Below are 27,079 nucleotides of genomic sequence, written 5' to 3'. Positions count from 1 at the left end.
TGTATTTATCGATTTGTCTGTCTATTTATCTCATATCTATCTATCTTTCTCATATCTATCAATCTATCTATCTATCTTCTATCTATCTATCTATCTATCTATCTCTTTCATATCTATCTATCTATCTATCTCACAATTTACTGCAATAACCAGGAACATAACTGTTTGGATCGATATACAGTCCATACGGATGTAGCAATCATTAACTTGACATGTAATCAATCTATCTATCTATCTCTCTCTCTCATATCTATCTATCTATCTATCTATCTATCTATCTATCTATCTCTCTCATATCTATCTATTTTCTATCTATCTATCTATCTCTCTCATATCTATCTATTTTCTATCTATCTATCTCATATCTATCTATCTATCTAATATCCATATATTTATCTATCTGCTATCTATCTATCTATCTATCTATCTATCTGCTATCTATCTATCTATCTATCTCACAATTTACTGCAGTAACCAGGAATATATCTGTTTGGATCGATATACAGTCCATACGGATGTAGCAATCATTAACTTGACATGTAATGTATTTTATTGCGGTAACCTAATTACGGAGTACTATAATGCTGTAAATGGAGCTCTGATGATTCGCCAGTCCTGTTAGAGATTACTATGTCTATATATACAGCGTACTAAATACACTGCCAGTTTAGAAGTTTCACCTACAGCAAGTTCAGAATCCAAAGTTATACGAGACAGGTTTTGTGAAGCATTGAGAATGAAACTCCAAACCACAGCGACACGAGACGCTATCTGAGACGTAAGAGAGGGTCATTTACATTATAAGGAAGTGAAGTTAAAACACCATTCAATAAAATGAGACGTCTTTTGAAGCATTTATGTTGTTTGGCTTATATAATCCAATTTTGGGGCATTTGCTATAATTTCACACATGTGAGGCCCAGCGTTCCCTCCTGCTTGTTTTTTGACCATCATACTTGGGATTAGACAGATTCTCGTGTTTGCTGCGGCTCAGCACTGACCCGCTCTGGCAGCTTAATTGAGTAAATGAGTCTTTTCATCTCACAAAACCAACAGCACATACAATAATTGTGGAGCAATCGCTTCCAAAAGACCTCAGCAACTATTTTCATCCTAAGTAAAGCAAAGAAGTTCTATGGAGAAACAAAGTGACACCTTCACATAATAAATGTATTATAATTAACCATGTAGAGCTGCAGATATAAATTAGAAATCATCACATTCCCTAAACGAGATAGATATGTGATAGATAGATAGATATGAGATAGATAGATAGATAGATATGAGATAGATAGATAGATAGATAGATAGATAGATAGATAGATAGATATGAGAGAGATAGATAGATATGAGATAGATAGATAGATAGATAGATATGTGATAGATAGATAGATAGATAGATAGATATGAGATAGATAGATAGATAGATATGAGAGAGATAGATAGATATGAGATAGATAGATAGATAGATAGATAGATAGATAGATAGATAGATAGATAGATAGATATGAGATAGATAGATAGATATGAGATAGATAATGAGATAGATAATTAGATAGATAATTAGATAGATAGATAGATAGATAGATAGATAGATATCAGATATATAGATATGGGATAGATAGATAGATATGTGATAGATAGATAGATAGATAGATAGATAGATAGATAGATATGAGATAGATAGAGATAGATATGAGATAGATAGATAGATAGATAGATAGATAGATAGATAGATAGATATGGGATAGATAGATAGATAGATAGATAGATAGATAGATAGATAGATAGATAGATAGATATGAGATAGATAGATAGATAAATAGATAGATAAATAGATAAATATGAGATAGATAGATATGATATAGATAGATAAATATGAGATAGATAGATAGATAGATATGAGATAGATAGAGATAGATATGAGATAGATAGATAGATAGATATGAGATAGATAGATATGGGATAGATAGATAGATAGATAGATAGATAGATAGATAGATAGATATGAGATGGATATATCCGTTCCTTCTCCCCAGTGGTCATCTCCCATCTCACCACTATATTCAACCTCTCTCTGACCTCTGGCATCTTTCCCTCTTCTTTCAAACACGCCATCATATCCCCACTGCTAAAGAAACCGACTCTGGACGCGACTGATGCTGCCAACTACAGACCCATCTCAAACCTCCCCTTCATCTCCAAACTACTAGAACGCCTAGTTTACTCCCGCCTTGTAAGCTATTTATCAGAGAACTCTCTCCTAGACCCCCTACAGTCTGGCTTCCGACCTCAACACTTGACAGAAACTGCCCTTACTAGGGTATCCAATGACCTACTGACAGCCAAATCGAGGGGCGATTACTCCCTACTGATCCTCCTCGACCTTTCTGCAGCGTTTGACACTGTTGACCACAAACTCCTCCTCAGTATGCTACGCTCCATTGGCCTAAAGGACACTGCCCTCTCCTGGTTCTCCTCTTACCTATCTGACCGCTCTTTCAGTGTCTCCTTTGCTGGCTCTACCTCCCCTCCTCTTCCCCTTGCTGTTGGGGTCCCCCAGGGCTCGGTCCTTGGCCCCCTTCTCTTCTCTATCTACACAGCCCCTATTGGACAAACCATCAGGAGTTTTGGCCTCAAATACCACCTGTACGCTGATGACACCCAGCTATACACCTCTGCCCGTGACATCTCTGCACCCTTCCTCCAAAACATCACCGACTGTCTGTCCGCTGTCTCTAACACCATGTCCTCTCTCTACCTAAAACTAAACCTCTCTAAAACTGACTTACTGGTATTTCCACCCTCCACTAACCGACCTCCTCCTGACATCTCCATCTCAGTGTGTGGCGCCACCATAACTCCTAGACAACACGCCCGCTGCCTTGGGGTCATATTTGACTCTGATCTCTCTTTTGCCCCCTACATCCAATCTCTGGCCCGAACATGTCAGCTGCACCTCAAGAACATCGCAAGAATCCGCTCTTTTCTCACTGTGGAGACGTTAAAAACGCTTATTGTCGCCCTCATCCACTCCCGGCTCGATTATTGCAACTCGTTGCTGATCGGCCTCCCCTGCACCAGACTCTACCCTCTCCAATCCATCCTGAATGCGGCAGCCAGGCTCATCTTCCTGTCCAGCCGCTACTCGGACGCCTCTGTCCTGTGCCGGTCACTGCACTGGCTGCCTGTTAAATACAGAATTCAATTCAAACTCGCTACCTTCATCCACAAAGCCCTCCACAGTGCAGCACCCCCCCTATATCGCCTCCCTCATCTCAATCCATCAACCAGCCCGGGCTCTCCGCTCTGCTAATGAAACCAGACTGAGCGCCCCTTTAATTCGAACTTCTCATTCCCGCCTCCAAGACTTCTCCAGAGCAGCACCGGTCCTCTGGAACGCACTACCAAAGGCTACCTGAGCAATCCAGGACTCGCAGAACTTCAGGCATGCTCTAAAAACGCACCTCTTCAGGGAGGCATACCGCATACCCTAAACAAACTCCTCTGTACTCCGCCTGATAACATGCTCCCTGACCTACTGACTGCAATCCCTGCTAGCCATCATAAACCGCTCCTGCAGTCACACCGTTTCTGCCGTCACACGGCTAAATGTCTGACCATTGTCTATGTGTATAGCATCGCTCACTCTCCACCTCGCCATACCGTGCACATCTCCAGCCCCTTTACCTTCTGTATCACCCCATTACTCGTAGTATGTAAGCTCGTTGGAGCAGGACCCTCACCCCTATTGTTTTCATCAACTGATTACTATATGTAACCGTGGTTCTGTAATGTTTGTATTTTGTCTTTCTGTATTCCCCCTGTCTATGTAAGCGCTGCGGAATATGTTGGCGCTATACAAATAAAGATTATTATTATTATTATTATATATAGATAGATAGATAGATATGAGATGGATAGATAGATAGATATGAGATAGATAGATCGATAGATATGAGATAAATAGATATGAGATAGATATAAGATAGATATGAGATGGATAGATAGATGGATAGATAGATAGATAGATAGATAGATAGATAGATAGATAGATAGATAGATAGATAGATAGATATGGGATAGATAGATAGATAGATATGAAGTAGATAGATAGATCGATAGATATGAGATAAATAGATATGAGATAGATATAAGATAGATATGAGATGGATAGATAGATATGCTATTACAAACGGATGTAGATAAGTTGGGTTAGAAAAGTGGCAAATGAGGTTTAACACTGATAAATGTGAGGTTCTGCACATGGGCAGAGGACATACATGTCACCATTACACACTAAATGGGAAACCACTGGGGAACACTGACATAGGGAAGGACTTGGGATTTCAGTTAACTGTAAGCTTAACTGGAGCAACCAGTGTCAGGCAGCTGCTGCCAAGGCAAATAGTATCATGGGGTACATCAAAAGAGGTCTAGCGTCACATGACGAGAACATTGTTCTTCCTCTTTACAAGTCACTGGTCAGACCAGACATGGAATATTGTGGACAGTTTTGGGCACCGGTACTCAAGAAGGACATATCAGAGCTTGAGCGGGTACAACGGCGGGCAACTAAAGTATAAATAGAATGGGCGGACTACAATAACCAGAGAGGCTATCAAAACTGGGGTTATTTAGTTTAGAAAAAAGGCAGCTGAGGGGCGACCGAATAACTATGTATAACTATACCAGGGACAATATAGAGATCCCTTCCATCATCTGTTTAAACCCAGGACTGTAACAAGGGGGCGCCCTCTACGTCTAGAGGAAAGAAGGTTTCTGCACCGATATAGAAGGTTTTTTAGAGTATAGGAGGGGCCTGGATGCCTTTCTTGAGCGATACCATCTTATATGTTATATCACTGATGACTTCAGAAGGGTCAGTGGTTCGGGGATTATTCCGGTTGCCATTTGGAGTTGGGAAGGAATTTTTTTCCCTGATTGAGGAAAATTGGCTTTTACCTCATTGTTTTTTTTCCTTTCTCTGGATCAACATTGCGGGATAATAGAATGAACTGGATGGACAGAGGACTTTAACGTCAGCCTTCTAAACTGTTACTATGTATATTACTGTGTCACTATGTAATGCAGGAAATTTGCTAATGTTTGGAAGCTTTGTGAATCTGGTGTGTTCCGAGCTCCCCTAAGGCACATATGGGGAATTGTGTGTAATGCGGGCTCTGTATGTATCTGGGAGTGTCTTACAAAACAGGAAAATGGAACTGACAAGGGAGATTTGATGTTGTGCCTCCATTATTATGGCTTTATGGATCAAAGCGGGGGAAAAAATGTGTTTGCAAGATCTAAAAGTATTAGGTCAATTATTAAAATTAATGAATTAGTAAAAGAAAATATGCCGTTAACTCATGTCTAGCTAACACCTAGCTATAAATAATTCATGTTATTACATATTAGGGCTCGCTTGGAACACGTTTCTACACATGTTTTAAGAGGAGAGAAAATTACATTGTCTAAAAATCAGACGTAAATTTACATAAATGTCTGGAGTCTTAATAAAATGATGCAGGCGCACAAAAATGCCGGCGAGCTGGGTACAAATTATCTATGTGTGGGGTTTAATGAAATGCTCGCACAGCAGCCTCCTGATACTATGATGACTAGAAGAAAGGCTTTGTAGAGCGATGCATCTCAATGTTCCTAAAGTAAGTGCACCTACAATAATTAATTCTCCTCAAGCCTAGGACCAGACACCTATTCAAAGCACAGCAGGATAGTGCATGTACCCCAAAAGGGCATGGTGTGTACCCTAAGGGTACATGTACTACAGAACGAGAACCAAGGGTATATGGAGTATGTACACTGGCTCCTAGAGACCCCAGAGCTTTCATGATTGGCAAACAAAATATAAGTTCACTCAAAATTTGCATGGTCCAATAGACACAGCATCAAACATGAACCCACACAAACTCTGCTCACCACACAACTCTGTCCTACCAATGTCTGCCATATTGGTCGGCACTGGTAAAAGTTGTGGGTTGTGTGGCCATTCGATCTGGTGACCTAGTTAGCTTTGCATTTCTATTTGAACCTTGACCCTGCTATGTGATCACACCCTATAGTTTCACCCTTCATTGTGTTACTTTGGCACTATAATAGATTGCTTTCTTGGACTCTTGACTCTACTGCCCCTCTGACTCTTCTCTGGTTTTTCCCAATAAGTTTACTTGGTACCTGACCTTGGACTCCAGATCTTTCTGATGCTGTCTGCTGGTCCCAGACCTATAGTTCCTCTCCTGTATTCAAACCTTGGTTTGTCCCTGATCTGGATTTAGGGCCGGTTGCACAAACAAGTTAATCAGAGATCAACAAGAGGCGATCACTGATCAAGTAGAAAAACATTGCACTAATGCGGATTAGCCTGTGATCGGGGTTCATACATCTGATAAATTTGATCCTCCAATTTTGGCAAATCAAACTCATTCATTGAAGGTTATCTGGCCAAATCCAAGATGGTCAACTCGAATGATACCCTGATAGGCTTTTCATGGGTGGTGAAATTACACCCACATTTGCTGCTGGTTACAACCATGTTTTTTTACAATGGCTATGAATGCTGAGAAGATCACAATGAATGCAGGAAAGATCACTTGACTACTGTCACTAATCGCCATGTGTGATACACTTCTTCTTGGTTGAATTTTCGATCGCAGATCACTAGAACTTAGTTTCAAAATGTGTTCATGCAACACGTTTTACTTAAATCTTGTTCAACAGCTGATCGAAGTGTATTTGAAATAGGATGAACATCATTGTCCAGCCTTTAGTCTTCTGTTTTGGTTAGTACATTTTTTCTGTTTCCCAGTATTGACCCCTGGCTTTCCAAAGTTAACACTTTTTCCGTTTCCCCAGTTGGTTGGGAATCACTCTGCAGACATAACCAGGAGGTTCCTTGTAGCCAAGTTCAACCCTTCTAGATAACGGCAAGAGTGAAGACCAGAAGTTCTCATAGACCTACTAGGTTGAGCAACCAGTGCTAAGGCGTGTTTGAAAACTCTAGCTAGACCGCCTTGTGAGAGTATTGTGTTTGTACCTCTACACACCTATGCAACCAATCCAACCTGGGGTTTCTAGCTACTACATACAGTAGCTATAAGTCCTAGCATGCTGGGAATTGCTGCCACAAGTTGGAGATCAGTGGTCTATACTCAATTTCCGAATGTTCTCCCCACTAGGAAAAAAACATTATTTCTTCATTCTCTAATCAGACCTAAGAAAACTGATTCAGAGACTCATAAACTGACCTCATTCCTCAGTATTAAGCTGGTAAACTGCAGTCATGATATGAGACATCAGGAAATTAGTATTTTGATTACTGGAAGAGTTGGTTATGACTAAACGATAGAAAAAAATATTTCTCACATTTTTGAGGACAACAGTTGAGTGTATGTTATTTATAGGGGTATTTCCATCTTACACCTCTGGGACCCCAACCTATGCATACCCAATTGCCAACTCTGTGTGGCTGCTCTGTTCTTAGATTTTATTAGAGAAGTGCTCAAAAGTCTAAGTGTATGGGAGTGTACAGGAAGAGATGAGTGCCAGCTTGGTTGAGTGGTCAGATTGTTGATCATTGGTGGCTTCAATAATGGGGAGTTTGGTTTATAAAACCTGTTTTCCAAAGCTATATTAGGGAATTCTGATTGACTAGAGAGTGGATCCCCATTTTACAAGATCCCCTCTTGGCCACAGAAGAGTACAGTTATAAAGAGTGTCTCTCATTCTTGCGGACCCAACATATCCGTACATCACATCGTCATGCCTTTCAAGCGATCCTCCGGTTTTTGACAAAATTCTGTTCTACGGTTGAAAGGGCAGGGGAGGTTTATTACCTGCTGTTGTTCTTCCCTGCCTCTCCACCAATCCACAGATTCAGGACCCAGTTTTCAGCCATTCAATATGGCTGCCGCAATTTTCTAACTACCTTATGCACTGCTCTCTAATTGGCCAATGCTAATCACTTGAGCAGCTATGACCAATCAGACAAGAGTTATAGTGCATGGGTAGTCTGACACTACTAAAGCACTCTGGGAATCAGGTAGTTTGAAGATTCTGTATGCCATCTTGGATGGTTTAAAACGGGACTTGGGACTGGCAGAGCGGAGGCAACACAGTCCTTCTCCGGTCATCTGTGACAGAATTATGTCCTAAAACTGGAGGGTCACTTTACCTTCAATGGGCACAATCTCTGCGGGGAAGATGAATATTTACTGCTGGACTGTCCAGAATAGACACCCCTTTAATAATGACAAATATTTGATGGGTTTTTGGAACTGGAGAGTGTGATACCAAACCTCAAGTCAACTTTAGACTGAAGACAGGCTGAATGTAGAGTCCTAGATGAATCCCTGCCCCCATGGTCTCTGTTATCTAGTGCAGAACACCTCCAGATACATTTGTATACTGAATATATATGTGTGAATGGAGCATTTGGTCTTCACACTGTAGGTTTGAGAATTAGGCTGCTTTCACCCCTGCGTTAGGGTCAGTTCGGGGTTTCCATCTCTCTTCTTCATTTTTGGAGGAAAGAAACTGAAAAAAACCGGATCCCATTTTTTCCCCTTCGTTTTCTGTCACGGTTTTAGTTTTTTAGACGGAAAAATAAAGCTGCAGACGGCACTATTGTACTCTGCAAAAAAACTTAAACCTGACGGACTGGAGGCAAACAGAAGCCTCTCCGCTTGCTTTCTGTCTTTTGAAACTTCATTGAAGTCAATGGAAGAAAAAAACAGATTCGTTTTTGTTCAGTTTCATTTCCATTTCTCTCCTCCAAAAACAGAGCAAAGAGACAGAATCCCCGAACTGACCCTAACGCAGTTGTGAAAGCAGTCTATGGGAAGCTTCACGTAGGGCATACGCACAAAAACGCTTTCATGCGCGTTTAGTGCATTTTGCTGTATTTTTTGCACTGCCAGGGATACATGTGTCCCACACTGTGATCAAAAAGGCGATGCAGCCTAATTATTCCCCGGTTTTATCAATTTCCCTGCAAAATTGTGCAGACCATTGCGGGATTTCCCAGGGATTGGGTGCGCATTTGCACACCCGCCTTAGACTCCTGTGGTGCCTTGGGTGCGCACATATGCACAAAGATAGAGTAGGTCACATTTTTTTTCAAGCAAGCAAAAGTGAGAATGAACCCATTGATAAGAATGGGTTCTATTTAGAGATGAGCGAACGTGCTCGGCCACGCCCCTTTTTCGCCCGAATACCGCGATTTTCGAGTACTTCACTACTCAGGTGAAAAGTACTCGGGTGCGCCGGGGGGCAAGGAGAGGCGTGGCGGCGTGGGGGTAGCAGCGGGGAACAGGGGGGAGCCCTCTCTCTCTCCCTCTCCCCCCCCACTCCCCGCTGCAACCCCCCCACGCCGCCACGGCGACCCCCGAATTTTTTCGCCCGAGTATTCTCTGCGCACCTTTAGGGCTCCTTCTGATGAGCTTGTTTGTGTGCGCCCACAAAACATGCAGAATAGAGCATATTGATTTCAATGGGTTCATTCTAACTTCTTTTTTTTGCGCTGGGTGTAAAAAACAGGACCTGCTATATTTTGTGCATATTTGCCCAACAAAGAGCCGCATAGAGGTCTATAAGAGGTGCGCAGACATAACCCGCGATCACTTGAACTTCGATAGGCTATTTAGTCATTTAAATCAGGGCGGGGTGATTCGGTAACGGTGCGGGACATATGCGTGAATGGCCATAGGAGCGCAATACAGTAAACAGTGCTGCTACACAAATGAAAGCACGTGATAGCGCTCCCTTCACAGCGCAATTACGTCACGCTCTTGCGAGTGTATACACGCCTACGCTCGTCTAAGGGTCCTTTTAGACGGGACGATAAACTGAGCGATAATCGTGCGGTGTAAAAGGTCCATCAGGGAGCTTCCATACGGGATGGAATTACACCGCAGGACGCAGCCGAATCCGCAGCGACCGAATTTCACGCTAAAAAACGTGAATTTTGTTGTGGAATTGCCGATGCATTTTCAATTCCGCATCAGAATCCGCAGGCAGCCGGCTGACTTTGGTGCAGAATTTACCGCAGTTTGCGGTGCGTTTTGCGTTCTGTTCCGTCCCTTATGAAAGCTCCCTTTGTATTCCTGTACGTTGCAGAACATCCCGCATTTGTGTGAAGCAGCTGATTGTTGGCTCGTACTTTCTACGGTCAGACAGAGAGCACAGCGCCACCCAGAGGTCAGAGAACCGCAATTAACTCTTCCCTGACCTCAAAGAAAAGAAACTTAGAAGCAGCCAGATTTAAAGTCTCTGCTCACACAATGAAGTCAGAAGTGAGCGGCGACCACCAAACGGATGGATGGGCCGTGTGGGTCGTGACAATAGGGGTTCAAATTGGGAAGATCATTTCTAGTAAGGTCAAAAATACATGGGGCATGCGCAACTACGCTCGCGGCTACGGATAGTAGTGGCGCATGAACAAGGTAAAAATCTTTTTTTTTCACCTTCCAGACCCTGCGCTATTTTGCGTGAGTTTAAAAAACCAGCAGGGAGATGCGTCCGCCCCACATAGTAATAACGCAGGAGAAGACCGCTAGTGAGAACAAAGCCACGGAAATCAGTGGTTACGATCGTCCCGTTATCTTATGCTTCTCGCTCCACTGTTAAAACTGTCCAGAGAGAGGCGGGGTCTGAGTGGGGGGAGGGGCTTATACAGGTTTAAGAATTGCAACCTTTTAAGAAGTGGCAACATTTGTCACAATCTCACTACATTAGCCGGTTGGGGGGAGGGGGGAGGGGTACAAAATGACTTCCCACCTCTAGAACTATTTAAAGATACTACAACGTTGTTGTGTTAAGACTGGAGAAGGAAAAAAATTGCCATTAAAATTCCCCTCTCTACATCCCCTCCTGTATGTCCCCTCTCTACATCCCCTCATATATGGCCCCTTCTGTTATCCTCTCCTATACATCCTCTACTGCATGTCGCCTCCTGTACTTTCCCTCTTGTACATCCCCCCCTGTATGTCCTCTGCTGTCTACCCCTCCTGCATGCCCCCCCTGTATGTCCCTTCCTGTACATCCCCTCCTGTAGGTTCTCCTCATATATGCCCCTCCTGTATGTCCCCTCTCTACATCCCCTCCTGTATGACCCCTGCTGTACATCCCCTCCTGTAAGTCCCCTCCTGTATGTTCCCCTCTGTATATCCCCTCATATTTGTCCCTTCATATATGGCCCCTCCTGTACATCCTCTACTGCATGTCCCCTTCTGTACATCCCCTCATACATGTCCCCTCCTGTAATGCTCTCCTGTACATCCTGTCCCGTATATCCCCTCCTGTAATCCTCTCCTATATGTCCCCTCCTGTATGTTCCCCTCTGTACATCCCCTCATGTATGCCGCCTCCTGTATGTCCCCTCCTGTAAGTCCCCTCCTGTACGCCCCCTCTTGTACGCCCCCTCCTGTATGTCCCCTCCTATATGTCCCCTCCTGTACGCCCCCTCCTGTATGTTCCCCTCTGTACATCCCCTCATATATGTCCTCTCCTCTATGTCCCCTCCTGTACGCCCCTCTTGTACATCCCCTCCGGTATATCCTCTCCTGTATGTCTCCCCCTGTAATCTGCTCCTGTATGTCCGTACCTGTACGCCCCCTCTGTACATCCCCTCATATATGTCCTCTCCTCTATGTCCTCTCCTGTACGCCCCTCTTGTACATCCCCTCATATATGTCCCCTCCTGTACATCCCCTCCTGTATATCCTCTCCTGTATGTCTCCCCCTGTACGTCTCCTCCTGTACGCCCCCTCCTGTATGTCTCCCCCTGTACATCCCCTCCTGTATGTCCCCTCCTGTATGTCCCCTCCTGTATGTCTCCCCTCTCTACATCCCCTCCTGTACGCCCCCTCCTGTATGTCCCCTCCTGTATGTCTCCCCCTGTACGTCTCCTCCTGTACGCCCCCTCCTGTATGTCTCCCCCTGTACATCCCCTCCTGTATGTCCCCTCCTGTATGTCCCCTCCTGTATGTCTCCCCTCTCTACATCCCCTCCTGTAATCCTCTCCTATATATCCCCTCCTGTATGTTCCCCTCTGTACATCCCCTCCTGTATGTCCCCTCCTGTGTGTTCTCCACTTACACACACAGCTCTGGTCCTGATACTGATAAGAGGCCTGTAATCTGTGCAGCTCCTGTATGTGATAACCCCTATAGGTCACTCCACACATTATAGCCGCAGACACCACAGATAGCCTTGGGGTCACTCCACACATTATAGGGCTGACACCGGAGATAGCCTTGGGGTCACTCCACACATTATAGGGCTGACACCTCAGCCTTGGGGTCAGCTCCTTCCAGCGTCTACAAGTATATGGCAGAGGGAAGTCTAGGAGGTTGTATGATATCTGATAGGGTAACAAGCCGTAGACCCTACATCAGCGCTGCCGGCTGCCCCATCCATGAAGTAGATACACCACATGAGCAGCACGCCATCGTCCATGAATATAACTATAAGGGCTCCTGCACACTTGCGTTTTTCTTGCGCGTTTTTTTAACGCTGCGATATCGCTGCGCTTTTTTCCCGCGATTGTCAATGGGACTTTCTAAAGTTAAAAACGCATCGCACGAAAATAGCAAAGCACCAACTTGCGATGCGTTTTTAACACTAGAAAGTCCGATTGACAACCGCGTGAAAAAAGCGCAGCGATATCGCAGCGTTAGAAAAACGCAACTGGGTGTGAGCCCTAAGGCTTGGGAACAGTCACATCAGGATTGTCATCTTGGTCTGAAAAAATCTGTTCAGTTTTTATGCGATTTTGCAATTTTTCCCACAATTTCCTTCTGTTGTGCGTTTTTCACGCACCTTTAAAAAACTTTCCAATTCTCTTCTTTTAAACTATTGTTGCCATGGTTACCGCTGTTTAAGATAACACCGGCATCATGAAAGTTCAATCTACTTTTCTAAACTCACCAAAATAAGACGTGCGGCAATTTTTTTTAACTCCGACTGTTCATCCAAATAAAGACGCCAGCATGAAGATTCATATCGAAATTAATGCGTTTCGCTTTTTGTCCGATTTCAGACCAAATTTTTATTTCCAAATTTTTTGGTCTGAAAATCGGATGAATGGATTGTTCCTATGAATAAACCCCCAGGGCTCCTGCAGGAGAGCGTTGGCGTACAGACGCTCGCAACAGTGTGGCGTAATAGCGCTGTGAAGGGAGCAATACCGTGCCTGATCACGCGCACATCCACGCATTTCTTAGCACTTTTTTGCGCTGCCAAGCCCATTCACATCGCTTTTGCGCACCCCCATAGACTCCTATGAGGACTTTTGGTACGTAACTGCACACAAAAATAGAGCATGTCGCGTTTTTTTCACACGAGCAAAATGCGTGCGCAAAAAAGAGCAGTGAGAGGGGACCCATTGAGAACAATGACATCACTGGGCTCGGTTTATCACGCTTTACCGGTGTGAGTGTCACGTGCGCAAAAATGTTCGTCTGTTTAAGCCTTTAATGAATATTTGGTGTGTACGCAGTTTTTTCAGCATGTGTATTCATATTTTGCACGCACGCAAAAAAAAATGCAAGCAGGCCCAACAGATGTCGCCATTTTTTCCATACAGTAAAACGCAGGGAAAGCGCACTACTGCATATTTTCCATGTTTTTACGTGATCCCATAAATTTAATGAGCAATTTCATTCCTTAATGAACCAAAATAGAACATGCTGCAGTTTTTTACGTGCGTAAGGGCTCTTTTTTTCCACGAGCGTAAATTGGTCCGCCGTTTTCACGGTCGGCCGATATACGCTGTGATCTGATATATTGGATTCCGCCCCCTCCCATTGCAATCAGCTGGAGAGGAGAAGAGAGGAGGTGAGGGGGAGGGAAGGGGCGACGGCATGGTGGACCCGGCGTATGCGCCCCGAGGCCCATACCATCTGAATGGGCGCACAAACGTTACATTTGCGCACCTGTTCACGAGCGTTTAAGCCCAGATCTTGCGTATATCACCCAGACGTAAAAACAGCTAACGATAAATGCTCATGAGAATGACGCCTTAGGCGAATGTCCCACAAGCGTATGCGTATTTGCGCTCACGTTTGATCTACGTTTTTACGCATTGGGCGTTGTATAGTTGCGTGGACCACAGCGTTTTTTACTGTAGTTTTTGCAAACGCAATGACACGCACAGACGCTCTCAGCCATTGATATGGCCGTTTAGATGTGCTCTTTCTCTCCACTAATGCATGCTGGGTTTTTCGTGCGGCAGAATTACGCAGCCAAATATGCGCACGTGAACAAACCCATTGAAATGAATAAGGTCTATTTTTTGCGTATTGCATGTACATGCACAAATACGTCCGTGTGGCGCAGGCCTAAAAAACGTACATCAGAATACTCCAATGCAAATCCATGAGGTCTATGCTGTCTGTAATATGTACGTAAAAAAATAACGCGTGTCATATGGGCAGAAAAGACATCCGCGTGAATGAGCCCTAACTGTGATTATGGATGACTTATCCTCAGCATAGTTGATCACTGGGGAGTCCGCCAGGTGGGATCCTCGCTGATCAGCTGTTCGTTGGGCCCACTGTTAGTAGACAGCTCCGTCCGGAGTGTAGTGGCCGGGGTTGGTAGTGCATTAAAGTTAAATGGGAGCTGTGTCTGCACTACCAACCTGTGACTGCACTACCAACTATGGACAGCGCTGTCTACTTCCGGCTCCATCCCCGCTGATTGATGGAGATCCCAAGCTGCAGGCCCCCCCGCTGATCAACTATTAATGACCTATCCTGAGGTAATGTAGGTCATCAATAATAAAAGTCCATGAAAACCCCTTTAATGTATAGCGGCCCTCCTTGTCTGCACCAGTTCCCATACATGAAGCCCAATACATGCTCATCTCCCCATATTTATGTCCTTCATCAGAAGCCTGCAGTATAAACCCGTCCTGCGGCCCGCCAGCGCAGGTCGCTGTCTGGCACTCAGCTGTAGCAAACCTTTACATCTGGGCTTCTTTAAATGGGATTTTCTTCCTTCCCTATATAATCATTACTTTGTCTATAGCATTTGGAACTAATTACGCCGAGAAGGCATCACGGTGAGGATGTAATAATGCAAAGATAATAAGAACTCTGCACTTGTGGGATTCTTGTAATACAAGTGTACCCAGCGAAAGACATCTTTTGTTGCAGAGCAGATGTAGCAGAGCTGAGCTTGTCAATGACACAAGTCATGGTGTATTTATTATCTGTGGTTTATCAGAGGGGAAGTTCAAGAAAACCCAGCTTATACAAGGTGTGGTCGAAACTACAGATCGGGCGCTATATCTCAGTACCGATGTCCTATAGTGAAATAATAAGGGCACGTAAAGGCGCCTACGCCGTGTGACAACGGCCCCAAGTCCCGCGGGAACGCTTCTCGAAGTTCTCGAAGTATCCTTCTTCTGCTACAAATGGGGCAGATCATCCAGGAAGTCATCTACCGTCTGCAGGAGATTCATGCTGAGAGTCCCTGGAATGGGTCCAATGAGGCGATCGCGCCAAATTCTATCACACACGTTCGCAGTGAAATCTGCATTGTCTTCTGATTGGGTTGTGCTCTCACTACCAATCAGCACTGAATCGGTGCCTTGACGTTCACTTACACGGTCCCACAATGATCGCATCGGCTTTGGTCTGCAGTGTCTGACGGCGCCATGCATGTATCGTAGCAGAAGAAGGTCACTTTGAGAACGCTTTCCTTAAATCAGTCATAGCGGCGGTTCCATGGGACTCAGGCTGGTTTCACACGGGCGATCACGATTTTGCCACAATTTCCCATTGAGCTACACAACGCAGGTTTGGCTCTGCTACATTTTTACATAATTTACACTCTGGGCACTAGTGGACAGGGTCTTTCTCACTTTATCCTGTTACTGTTAGGTTTGTAGCTACTTTTGTATCTACTGTACTTTTATGTATTTTAGGCTGTATTAACACAGATGATTTTCATGCGCGAGATCTGTCTGATTACTAGATGGCAAAACTCGCACGTGAAAAGAACCCATTCATCTCAATGGGTTAAAACACATGTGGTTTTTCTCTTGGACCAGTAGTCCGAGTCAGACTGCATTTAGAAGGGCGACTTTCACATCTGAGTTCTGTGCTTTGCGAGACGGACGGATCTCGCACGTAACTGGTGTCAATTAATATCAGGGGGTTAATTCACAGGAGTTTTTCTTGCCGATTGGGCAAGATTGAGAAATACCAGGACGCCTTATTTTTAGGTGATCCCGCTGCAAGAATTGCTCATTATTTCCGATACGAGCGTATATCGGTCGGGTTTTCACAGCCGGCTGATATACACTTCCATCTAAGCCGTCCCCCCTTCCCTCCCCCTCACCGGCTCTCTGCCTTTCTCCTCCAGTCCGGCATTTGCAATGGGAGGGGTGCGGGAGGGGGGTAGAGCTAAGCTCTGCCCCGTCCCACCCACTCCCATTGCAAACAGCTTGAACGGGAGGAGAGAGGCAGAGAGCCGGTGAGGGAAGGGGGACTGCTTAGATGGAAGTGTATATCAGCCGTCCGTGAAAATACAGCCGATGTATGCTCGTGTAAATAAGCCCTCAGGCTGGATTCAGACGACCATTTATGGGCCGGGTTTTCACCCCCAGCCGATATATACGGCGTCACTCTCTGCAGGGGGGGGAGGCTGGAAGAGCCAGGAGCAGTTCTCTGAGCTCCCGCCCCCTCTCTGCCTCCTCTCCACCCCCTCTCCGCCCCTCTACACTATTTGCAGTGAGGGGAGGCAGAATGGGGGCGGGGCAAAGTTTTGGGAATTAGCTTTGCCCCCGTCCCACCTCTCCTCATTGAAAATAGTGCAGGGGGTGGAGAGGAGTCAGAGAGGGGGTGGGAACTCAGAACACTACTCCCGGCTCTTCCAGCCTCCTCCCCCTGCCGAAAGAGTCGCCGTATATCGACTGCGCGTGAAAAGCCAGCCGATATACGGTCGTCTGAATGCAGCCTTAGAGAAATCGCTGCATTTTCACTTTTTGGGCAATATCGACCATTATTTTCGGTGGGAGAGTGAAAAAACGTATCACACTCGCATGCCGTGCAAGCATAATGCATTTTTAATGCCAGTTAGTATGGGGCACACATACAAAAGAACCACAGAGTGCAGAGCAGAGAAAAACGGGCAATAAAACTTTTTCATGCGCTTTATTTGCGTGCGGCGAACAAAATGCACAGGTTGAAATGGCTGATGAGTCTAATGACTCCCAGATGTGTTATTTTTCACGCATCTTCTTGCATTTCTGCATGCCCATTGACTTATTTAGGAACTTTGGGGGATCAGATGTGCTGGAAAATAGGGTATGCTACTTTTTTTTTTCACCACCAGCTGCGCAGTAAAAATATGCGCATGTGAACGAACAAATTGTATTGCACATGCACATTTTGTGTGCACAAACACGCCAATGTGAAGGGGGCCTTAACCTAGGGCTTTATGGAGTATACAAAGTGGAGCAAGAGGCGCAACAACTTTTTGGCACAAAAAATAGCAAATTTGTCTAAATTGATTTATACCCAAAAACGGGGCAATTTACACCAGAATTCTGGCGTAAGACCCGTAATAAATGTTTCCCACTGGGTTCAGAGACGAGATCGTTATCAGCCAGCTGGTATAGCAGAGCTGAACTGTTTGGGTTCGGCTGCATTGTTAAATGGGTTGGACCGAGATTACTGGCTGATCAGCGGCGATATCCCCACTGATCTTGAGATCAGAACCTCTATGTCCCCCTCTGCCTGTCACTGCGGAGGTTGCGTCTACTCTTGCAGTGACGTCACTGTGAATGGAGCGCTAGCAGAGCGTGCGTGGTTGGCGCTCCATCCATTTTAAGGGTTCTGACGGAAATACATGAGTGCTTGCTGCTCGTCTACCTCTGCAGTCCTATAGAAAGTGAATGGAACGTCAGCACGCTGCAGGGGTGCATTAAGCCCATAGTGAGGAGGACGAGGGAACCAGGACCCACATTCTCAGGATTGGTAGGGGTCTCAGTGCTGAAATCCCTACACTCAGCAAGTCATCCCTATCCTGTGGATAACTTGTAATCTTGGTACAACTCCTCTAAACCTCATAATACACAATGTAGTTTTTTTTTGTAAATGGCAACAACTTGTATACCAACACTAGTATATCTGACACACTCCTCTCTGCTACATCTCTAGATTGATCTGTAATGTGCTCAGCTCTGCTACATCTAATTCCATTGTACTCTATTATAACATGTTGAAGATTAAATACATTTTCCGATAATCCCGATAATGACGTGGGTCAAAAGTTACGAGTCTTAGTAGAACCAAGGGGTCTTAGTACGGTATGTGACAGAACAGCGGACACGTAGGGCCCCCATATACTGATACGGCAGAGGGGCTCATGGAGAACAAGGTCTCTGTACACAGTAGGTCCTCAGGATATTCCCTGCCTGGGTTTCTCAGGTGCCTGGTCTAAAGTTTTGCTTCCTGTCAGTGAGGGGCGGCTAATAATGACTTAACTCATAATGCTTCAGTCATGGCGGTGTAGTAGAGCTGAATTTGTTACTTCCATTTTACATGAGTCCTCTGTTGGCTCCCTCAAGAAATAACTCTGTAGGTCTATCTGCAGTCGTGTAGTAAATCACAGACAGCACGGAGAAACTTCGTTCTACTGCCCTGACAAACTCACCTCTGCTAAATCTGCCTTTCATAATGTTTATAAATAATGTATCTTTTTTCACAAATACATTACAGAATGCAAAATGTTATGATACAATGTAGCAAATCTGAATGTGTCGCTTGACACAAGTCATTCTGATATCAAACCCTGTACCCAGAGCGTTCCATAAGGCCCTGGGTCAAAATACATGTGTTTATTATTACAGTAAATGCAACAAAAAAAGTTGACAAATTCAGCTCTGCTACATCTACAAAAAGGGGGTTATTTAAACAAATGAGTCTAATAGTAAATACCCACTAAGCCTAGATTCACAAGATTATGTGCATATTTGTGCGTGCATGAGCGCCAAGTTTTCGTGGAACGAACATTGTTTTTTTTTGCATTCAAATCAGCGTATTATACTCTACTTTTTGCACGCAGGTTGTGCGCAATTGTGGCCACGAACAAAAATTCTCACAGCCATTAAAGTGGCTAATTTATCTAATGAGTTCCAGATGTGTTCTTCATCTTGAGCAATTACTTAGCGTTTCACGCATCTCCTGGCGTATTGCGCACATTTGCTCATCCCCGTTGACTTTTACGGTACTTTTAGCGCATAAATGTGCAAGAAAATAGAGCATGCTGAGGTTTTATTGCATAACGAAAACGTGCAGGAAAAATATGAACGAAGCCATTGAAATCCGTGAATTCCAATCACAGCATATTGCACAAAAACGCCAGTGTGAAGCTGGCCTAAGTATAAACAGATTTGCGTACTGACACAGCGGAGCTAACTTTGTCATTTGTCATGCTTAATCTCACGCTAATGTTGTATTTGTAGTGTTCTTAATGTAAAACTACTGCCTTACTCAACACCATCACTCAATACTAGTACATTACACATTCAGCTCTGCTACATCTATGTTTACATAAAAAGAGGAGTGTAAACAACCAAAACTAATAGTACATACACACTAAGTATAAACATATTTATTAAAGATGTAGCAGAGCTATATTTGTCATTTGTCCTCATTCTCCCTGATATCACAGTGCTACTTCTGTATCTACGGTGTCCTTATTGTAAGGCTACTGTCTTACCTTATAATTAATTTGCTATTAAATTGCAAACTCAGCTCGACTACTTTTATATTTACATTAAAGGGGTTAGTTTAAACTTCTGAAATATGCACGTTAAGTATCAACAGACTCACACTCACTCTGCTTGTCCTCTGACATACTTCTCCGGGTACAGAAGCAGCAAAGTTTAACATGACTTTTAATGGGTTATGATAACTTTTTGTTCCACAATTTGTTTACTTTTCCAATTGCTTTCCAATGGTTTGTGTCAGCGCTCTCTCACACGACCGTGGTGTAACTGTATATTATCCGCACGTATTCTGCGCGCGTAATACGCTGTAGAATTACATTGTGCCGCTCACACATACTGCGCGACATATGTGTGCAAGATACATATTCTATCTTGGCTCGTATTACACAGCCAAGATAATTCATGGGTTTAGCAATCCGCAACCAGCACACAATGTTCATTGAGGACTTGCTGCGTGACGTGCATTTTTCTCGCAGGAGGCATGCAGCAAATTACGGCTGTCTGAGCCCGGCCTTAAGATACCGGATAGAGAGCAATTGTTTTTTAAAGTCAAGATAATTTTTTTGCCATAAGTTATCACAGGCAAGTAAAAATCTGCTACATTTGTTCTATAGCGCTAATGGTGTTTCTATGGTCTTCTTATTGTAGTTTGCTATTGGATTGCAAACTCAGCTCTGCTACATACATATATGTAATGTATATAGGTAGATGATACAACTGACTCTGATGACATTCGTATCTACAGTAGTTTTATCACAGCTGAATGTCCCATATAATGTGCATTTGGGTTCCCTGTCTTACCTGATTCTCCCACAATCCCAAAAACTGATTCAAAAACCGACGCCAAACTGAAGTTAGCATTTTCATCTTTTTAAATGATCAGTTAAATGGACTCATCCAAAAACGGAAATAGGAATCTCTGTTTGTATCAGTTTGGTGTCCATTGTAACAAATCCAAAAAATACGGAAGGCTACTCTACGACAGATTTCTGCTCTGTTTCTGCATGGAAAAAAATAGCGCAGCCGACGAAACTGGTGCTTCTACTGAAAAAAAGGGGAAACCTGATAAAACTGAACATGGACTAAGACAACGAGACCCCCCAAAATCCCACTGAAATCAATGAAAAACAGAAATGCTTACTTCCGTTTTTCTGTCCTTGTGATTACTCAGATGTGAACAGAGTCCTACAGCAAACTGACTATAGCATGTTGTAATATTACAAACTCAGCTCTGCTGCACTGACAAGCAGAACTGTGTATTTTATATGTTGAGCTGTGTTTGTCATATAACATATGTCGTATCAAATTAAAGTAACCGCAGCGATTGTATCAATGTGACGTACAAAAGCTACAAGGACACATCTGACGCTGCTGATGCATATAAATAACAAGTCAATTTCTGGCTAATTAAGTGACCCTTCAGGAAACAATCGAGGGCGATGACGGGGGGGGGGGTGATGTGTGTTTTTAAGCCTCAAAAATAGCGCTGAAGTCCATCTGTTCCGACAGCTCTTGCAGTTTATTGGGGGCACACATCGCCCGCAGTGGTGGCAGCAGCGTGGCTTTCATTCCTCCTTCACTTCCCAGTTTAGTGTAAATGGAATAGGCTGCCCACTTTGTTTAGCTGTGAGCGACAGGACGGGCACGGACGAGGCAGGTGGGGGAAATGTACATTTGCTGAAGTCTCGTTGGATTAATGACACAAGCATTACAGGAGAATTTAATAAACTGAAGCCTAATATAAGGTCAAACTGACACCACATGGACAATTCCTCTAGCAGAGGCCCTGACAATCTATTCTTCACATGTACGTACTATACACTGATGTTACGTGTGCCTTATATAGTGATATGTGACTGGGTTCCACGCACATAGTAAGAGTAGGGATGTAGCAGAGCTAATTTTGTTATTTAACACAATTCATTTTTAAATCGCAATGCAGTTTTCCATAGAAAAGCAAGTAACCCATCAGCTTCTCCTGGTGAACGCAAGAAGGCGTAAAGTAGAAGTCGTACTTCGCCACATGCTTACGTAGAGAAGCAAGTCGTGAAATAAAGAAAAGACTGAGTTATTCATGTGTAGACTAACAAACTAATACTTAGATTAATATGAACTACTATATCTATCCATCCATCTCATATCTACCTCGTCTAATACCTGTATATCTCATATCTATCTATCTATCTATCTCATATCTACCTCATATCTATCTATCTATCTCATATCTATCTCCTATCTATCCATCTATCATCTATCTATCTATCTATCTATCTCATATCTATCTATCTTCTATCTATCTATCTCATATGTATCTTTCTCTCTATCTATATATCTATCTCATATCTATCTATCTTCTATTTATCTATCTATCTATCTATCTATCTATCTATCTCATATCTATCTATATATCTATCTATGTACCTCATATCTATTACATCTATCTATCTCTTATCAATCTATCTCATATCTATTTATCTATCTATCTACCTCATATCTATCTATCTATCTATCTATCTATCTATCTATCTATCATCTATATATCTCATATCTATCTATCTATCTATCTATCTATCTATCTATCTATCTATCTATCCCATATCTATCTATCTATCTATCTATCTATCTATCTATCTATCTATCTATCTATATATATATATATATCTATCTATCTATCTATCTATCTATCTCTTATCAATCTATCTCATATCTATTTATCTATCTATCTACCTCATATCTATCTATCTATCTATCTATCTATCTATCTCATATCTATCTATCTATCTAATATCTATATATTTATCTATCTATCTATATCTTGCAGTGACACAATGCTCCACCATGCATTCTTTGTACCAGGCTACTAATACAAACATTAATCCTATTTCCCCTCATTTCTGGCATGCATCAGCACAGGGGGACCCCGCTAGAAACCTGCAAACTTCCATTAACATTCCAAGAAAAAACTGATCCCGTTCTTGTACCAGCAGCTCAGCGAGTCCAAAGGTGAAAAGTCTGTTTAGGATTTCCTGGAGAAGCTTTTCCCCATGAAGGATTCGTCAGCGGACTTTATGTATAAAATGGGCTAATATTTGACATTTTTAACGTAGCTTTATCACCAGAGACTGGAGTTGTGTATAGTATCGCAGGGGGTACAATCCACCCAGGAATAACAGCTTAACTTAATTACTAAGAATTTACTCCTTCTACATAAATTCCACTGCTGCAGATAAAGCCTCACACCTCCAGAGCCGCCACTTTATTTGTCTTTAGCCTGCATGCTATAGTTTCATATTTTTAAGCAGATGGCCTATTGAATGGGGATGAAAGGCCCACAAGAGGGGTCTTATAGAAGCAGTTATACACAGAAATCATGAGAATGCAAAAATTAATTGTGGATGTAGCAGAGTTGAGTTTGTCATCTGTTTCTTTTGTGCATTGTGAACTCAGTGATTAATGATAATTGATATGTTACACTATGGTGTATCTGAGACGTAGTATTGATGAGTTTGTCATTGCTGTCTATTGTATCTGTCTTATATCTCTTACCTATCCATCAACCTATCTATTTTTCTAATATCTATCTACAGATGTAGTAATCATTAACATGACTGGAACATTGTGATAACTCAATTTACAGCATTGAGGTATTGTAGTGCAATCTATCTATCTATCTATCTATCTATCTATCTATCTATCTATCTATTTATTTATCAACTACAGTATCTATTTTATATCTATCTCATATCTTTATATCTACCTATCTATTTATCTAATTTCTACAGTATATACTATCTATTTACAGATGTACCAATCATTAGCATGACTTCCACAGTGTGATAACTTGATTTACAGCATTGTAGTACAATGTAGTTAAGTTATCATAAGCACTTTAGATGCTAAGTTTCTGTTTGCTACATCTGTGTGCATATATATATATATATATATATATATATATATATATATATATATATATATAGAGAGAGAGAGAGAGAGAGAGAGAGAGAGAGAGAGAGAGAATCATCTATATATCATCACATACTTTATACACTGATACAACTTCTATTTTATCATATAGTGTATCTAATAGGATAATAGTATACCAGGCCACGAACAACCACTGTATACACCATACTGTACACACCAACACTGATCAGTTTTAACAGCGCGCACTTTACTATACACAATACTTCATCACTATTAGACTTAATGGAACAATGAAAATGTAGAAGGCCTCACCAGTACTTTTACAAATCTAATATAGAAAGTTATTAATTAGTAGAGCTGAAGCAGATATCACAACAGGGTGCTTACATGATAAAATAAGGAAGTTATTAAATATTTGACTGACAGATATGAGATAGATGAATCAGTAGGTAGATAGGCAGAGAACTGTCTACAGAGATCATAGATAGATAGATACATATGAGAGAGAGAGATAGATATGAGATAGATAGATAGATAGATAGAAAGATAGATAGATAGATATAACAAAGATACAGATAGATAGATAGATAGATAGATAGATAGATAGATATGGGATAGATAGATAGATAGATAGATAGATAGATAGATATGAGATAGATAGATAGATATGAAATAGATAGATAGATATGAGAGAGATATTAGATAGAAAGATATGAGATATGAGACAGATATAGGCAGCATAGTAAATAGATAAAAAGATATATAGATAGACTTTATCTACAGTACTCTGGCTATCTATCTATCTATCTATCCATCTCATATCTATTTTTCTATCTATCTATAATACCCTGCCTATCTAGCTTATAGACAAGCAAAATATAACATGGATATATATATATATACATACACACACATACATACATACAGTGTTATAGATATAGGGTTAGAAATGAACTCCTGGATGGGAGTTTATAGAGGTTCAGCCAACACCACATCAGGACGGTAGATTGCCATCAGCAAAAAGTTTGCAAAGGTATATTCTTTCTATCTACAATGCCCAGCCTGTCTGTCTGTCTGTCTGTCTTACTATCTATCTATCTATCTATCTATCTATCCATCTGATAGATATACAGAGTTTTATGGACAGATAGATAAGCAGATAGAATATATTTATTTACAATACTTGGTCTATCTATCTATCTATCTATCTATCTATCTATCTATCTATCTATCTATTTATCATGGTCTATCTGATAGACAGGAAGAGTATAATGGATCGATAGCTAGATAGATAGATAGATAGATAGATAGATATGGGATAGATAGATAGAGAGAGAGAGAGAGATATGAGATAGATAGAGAGATATGAGATAGATAGAGAGATATGAGATAGATAGAGAGATATGAGGTAGATAGATAGGTAGACAGAATACAGTAGATAAGTATATTCTATCTGTCCACAATATTCTATCTTGAATCATTTCCCAGGAATCCCCAATCCAACAATAAGTTATGGATAAATTTCAAATCTAAGTAAATCCCATGCTTGGATACATTACAGTTAGGTTAATGTATAATATAAGAATCAGCACTTCACCCTTAAAGGCACGGAATCATCAACATTCCTTTCACTTGGTCCTAAAGAGTTATCTAGAGTGGGTCACAAACTTTCATCTAGGGGTTCACAAACTTAGAAAAACAATGAGAGAATCTATCAGAATACTGGATACAATTTGATACCAAGTGAGCGGTGAGTCTGGAGCCCGGCAGCTCCCTGATGTCCCTTTACATCTAGTAATATTTGTAACAAATTGTAACAAGGATGTAAATAACCCTTCAGCTCCCGGAGACTCGTCTCGTGCACTTTAGGAGATGTCCCAGATGTTTAGGGTAGGGGCAGGGAGTAAGTACAGGACAGAGTCTCCAGTACAGAGCCGGAATTCCCTTACCTTCATTGGGAGGATGTGCGATCAGTTGCGCTGAGACAGAGGACAGGAGGCAGAGGATGGAGCAGAGCTGACAATCCATTCTTGGCCAGTGCAGGGTGCTGGAAGGCGCATATTATCTATCTCCAGCACTGAGGATGATGTGACTCCAGCTCACAAGTTACCATGCTCTCCCCAGCAGCCTGATGTCAAGTTTGACACTGGAGATAATGAGGAGTCTGCTGCTTGCCTGCCTGCCTGCCTTCTGCTCCAGCTTCTGCTGCCTCCCTGGGTCCTAGACACTGCCTGCTAGTCTCTAGTGCCAGCTTGTAAAAAACACTGCCAGCCAGGGTGAGGATTACTTCACCTGTGTGCTGCCATCAGGAAATTAAATTACCTTTTTATGACACCTGCGTCTTCCAGGGGTGCAGTTTTGGTTCACCAGTGCAGGAATAGCAATAGGACAGACTAATAATAGGATTACTGTTACTGAGTTGATATGAGGGGATCCTGCTAGGTAGGAGATTACAGTACCTGTGTGTAAAACTGGAGTTATATAATGTACACCTATGTATAACATATGGGCAGTCAATGCTCAGCACTGTTGTTTGCAGATGACATCTGCGTGGCGTTTGCACTGGCGCATGTTCCTGGTGTTTGTAGGCACTTACTCCCAAACATAGTTGGTGAGTGACGGGGACTGATGTGAGTGATGACAATCTCTGTACGGCTCCGTGGAATATGTTGGTGCTATATAAGTCATATAAGGGTGCTTTCTCATCTGTGCTCAGGGGGGTCCATTTTCTTGCTCCATTTGGGGAACAGGAAACAGGAATCACCTAGCTGAAGTGAGCTGTCTTATGACGGAACCAAACAGCGCTAAATGGACCCCATTGTGACGGAACTTCTAAACCACCCTATGATATACAAATAGATAAATAGATATTAGATAGATCTATGGATAGAAAGATATGAGATAGATAGATATGAGATAGATAGATAGGAGATAGATAGATAGATAGATAGATAGATAGATATGAGATAGATAGATAGATAGATAGATATGGGATAGATAGATAGATAGATAGATAATAATAAATAATAATAATAATCTTTATTTGTATAGCGCCAATTTATTCCGCAGCGCTTAGATATGAGATAGATAGATAGATAGATATGATATAGATAGATAGATAGATATGGGATAGATAGATAGATAGATAGATAGATATGATATAGATAGATAGATAGATAGATAGATAGATAGATAGATAGATAGATAGATAGATAGATATGAGATAGATAGATAGATAGATAGATAGATAGATAGATAGATAGATAGATAGATATGATATAGATAGATAGATATGAGATAGATAGATAGATAGATAGATATGATATAGATAGATAGATAGATAGATATGAGATAGGTAAATAGATAGATAGATAGATAGATAGATAGATAGAT

The 27,079-nt window shown here is 42.2% G+C and overlaps 1 protein-coding gene across 1 annotated transcript in view; it reads right to left on the bottom strand.

Annotated features, from left to right (window-relative positions):
• Positions 1 to 25,814, bottom strand: part of EPHA3 (EPH receptor A3) — a 375,419-nt gene extending 349,605 nt beyond the window's left edge. Inside the window, exon 1 of the mRNA XM_066599150.1 lies at positions 25,636 to 25,814. Coding sequence (XP_066455247.1) covers positions 25,636 to 25,714 — 79 coding nt within the window. The 5' untranslated portion in view covers positions 25,715 to 25,814. The remainder of the gene's footprint in view (positions 1 to 25,635) is intronic.
• Between the last annotated feature and the right edge of the window lie 1,265 nt (positions 25,815 to 27,079).

The sequence above is a fragment of the Eleutherodactylus coqui genome, chromosome 4 (genome assembly GCF_035609145.1).
Source record: "Eleutherodactylus coqui strain aEleCoq1 chromosome 4, aEleCoq1.hap1, whole genome shotgun sequence".
Taxonomy (NCBI): Eukaryota; Metazoa; Chordata; class Amphibia; order Anura; family Eleutherodactylidae; genus Eleutherodactylus; species Eleutherodactylus coqui.
Note: the sequence above shows the minus strand (reverse complement) of the source record. Positions and strands in the feature narration are given on the sequence as shown.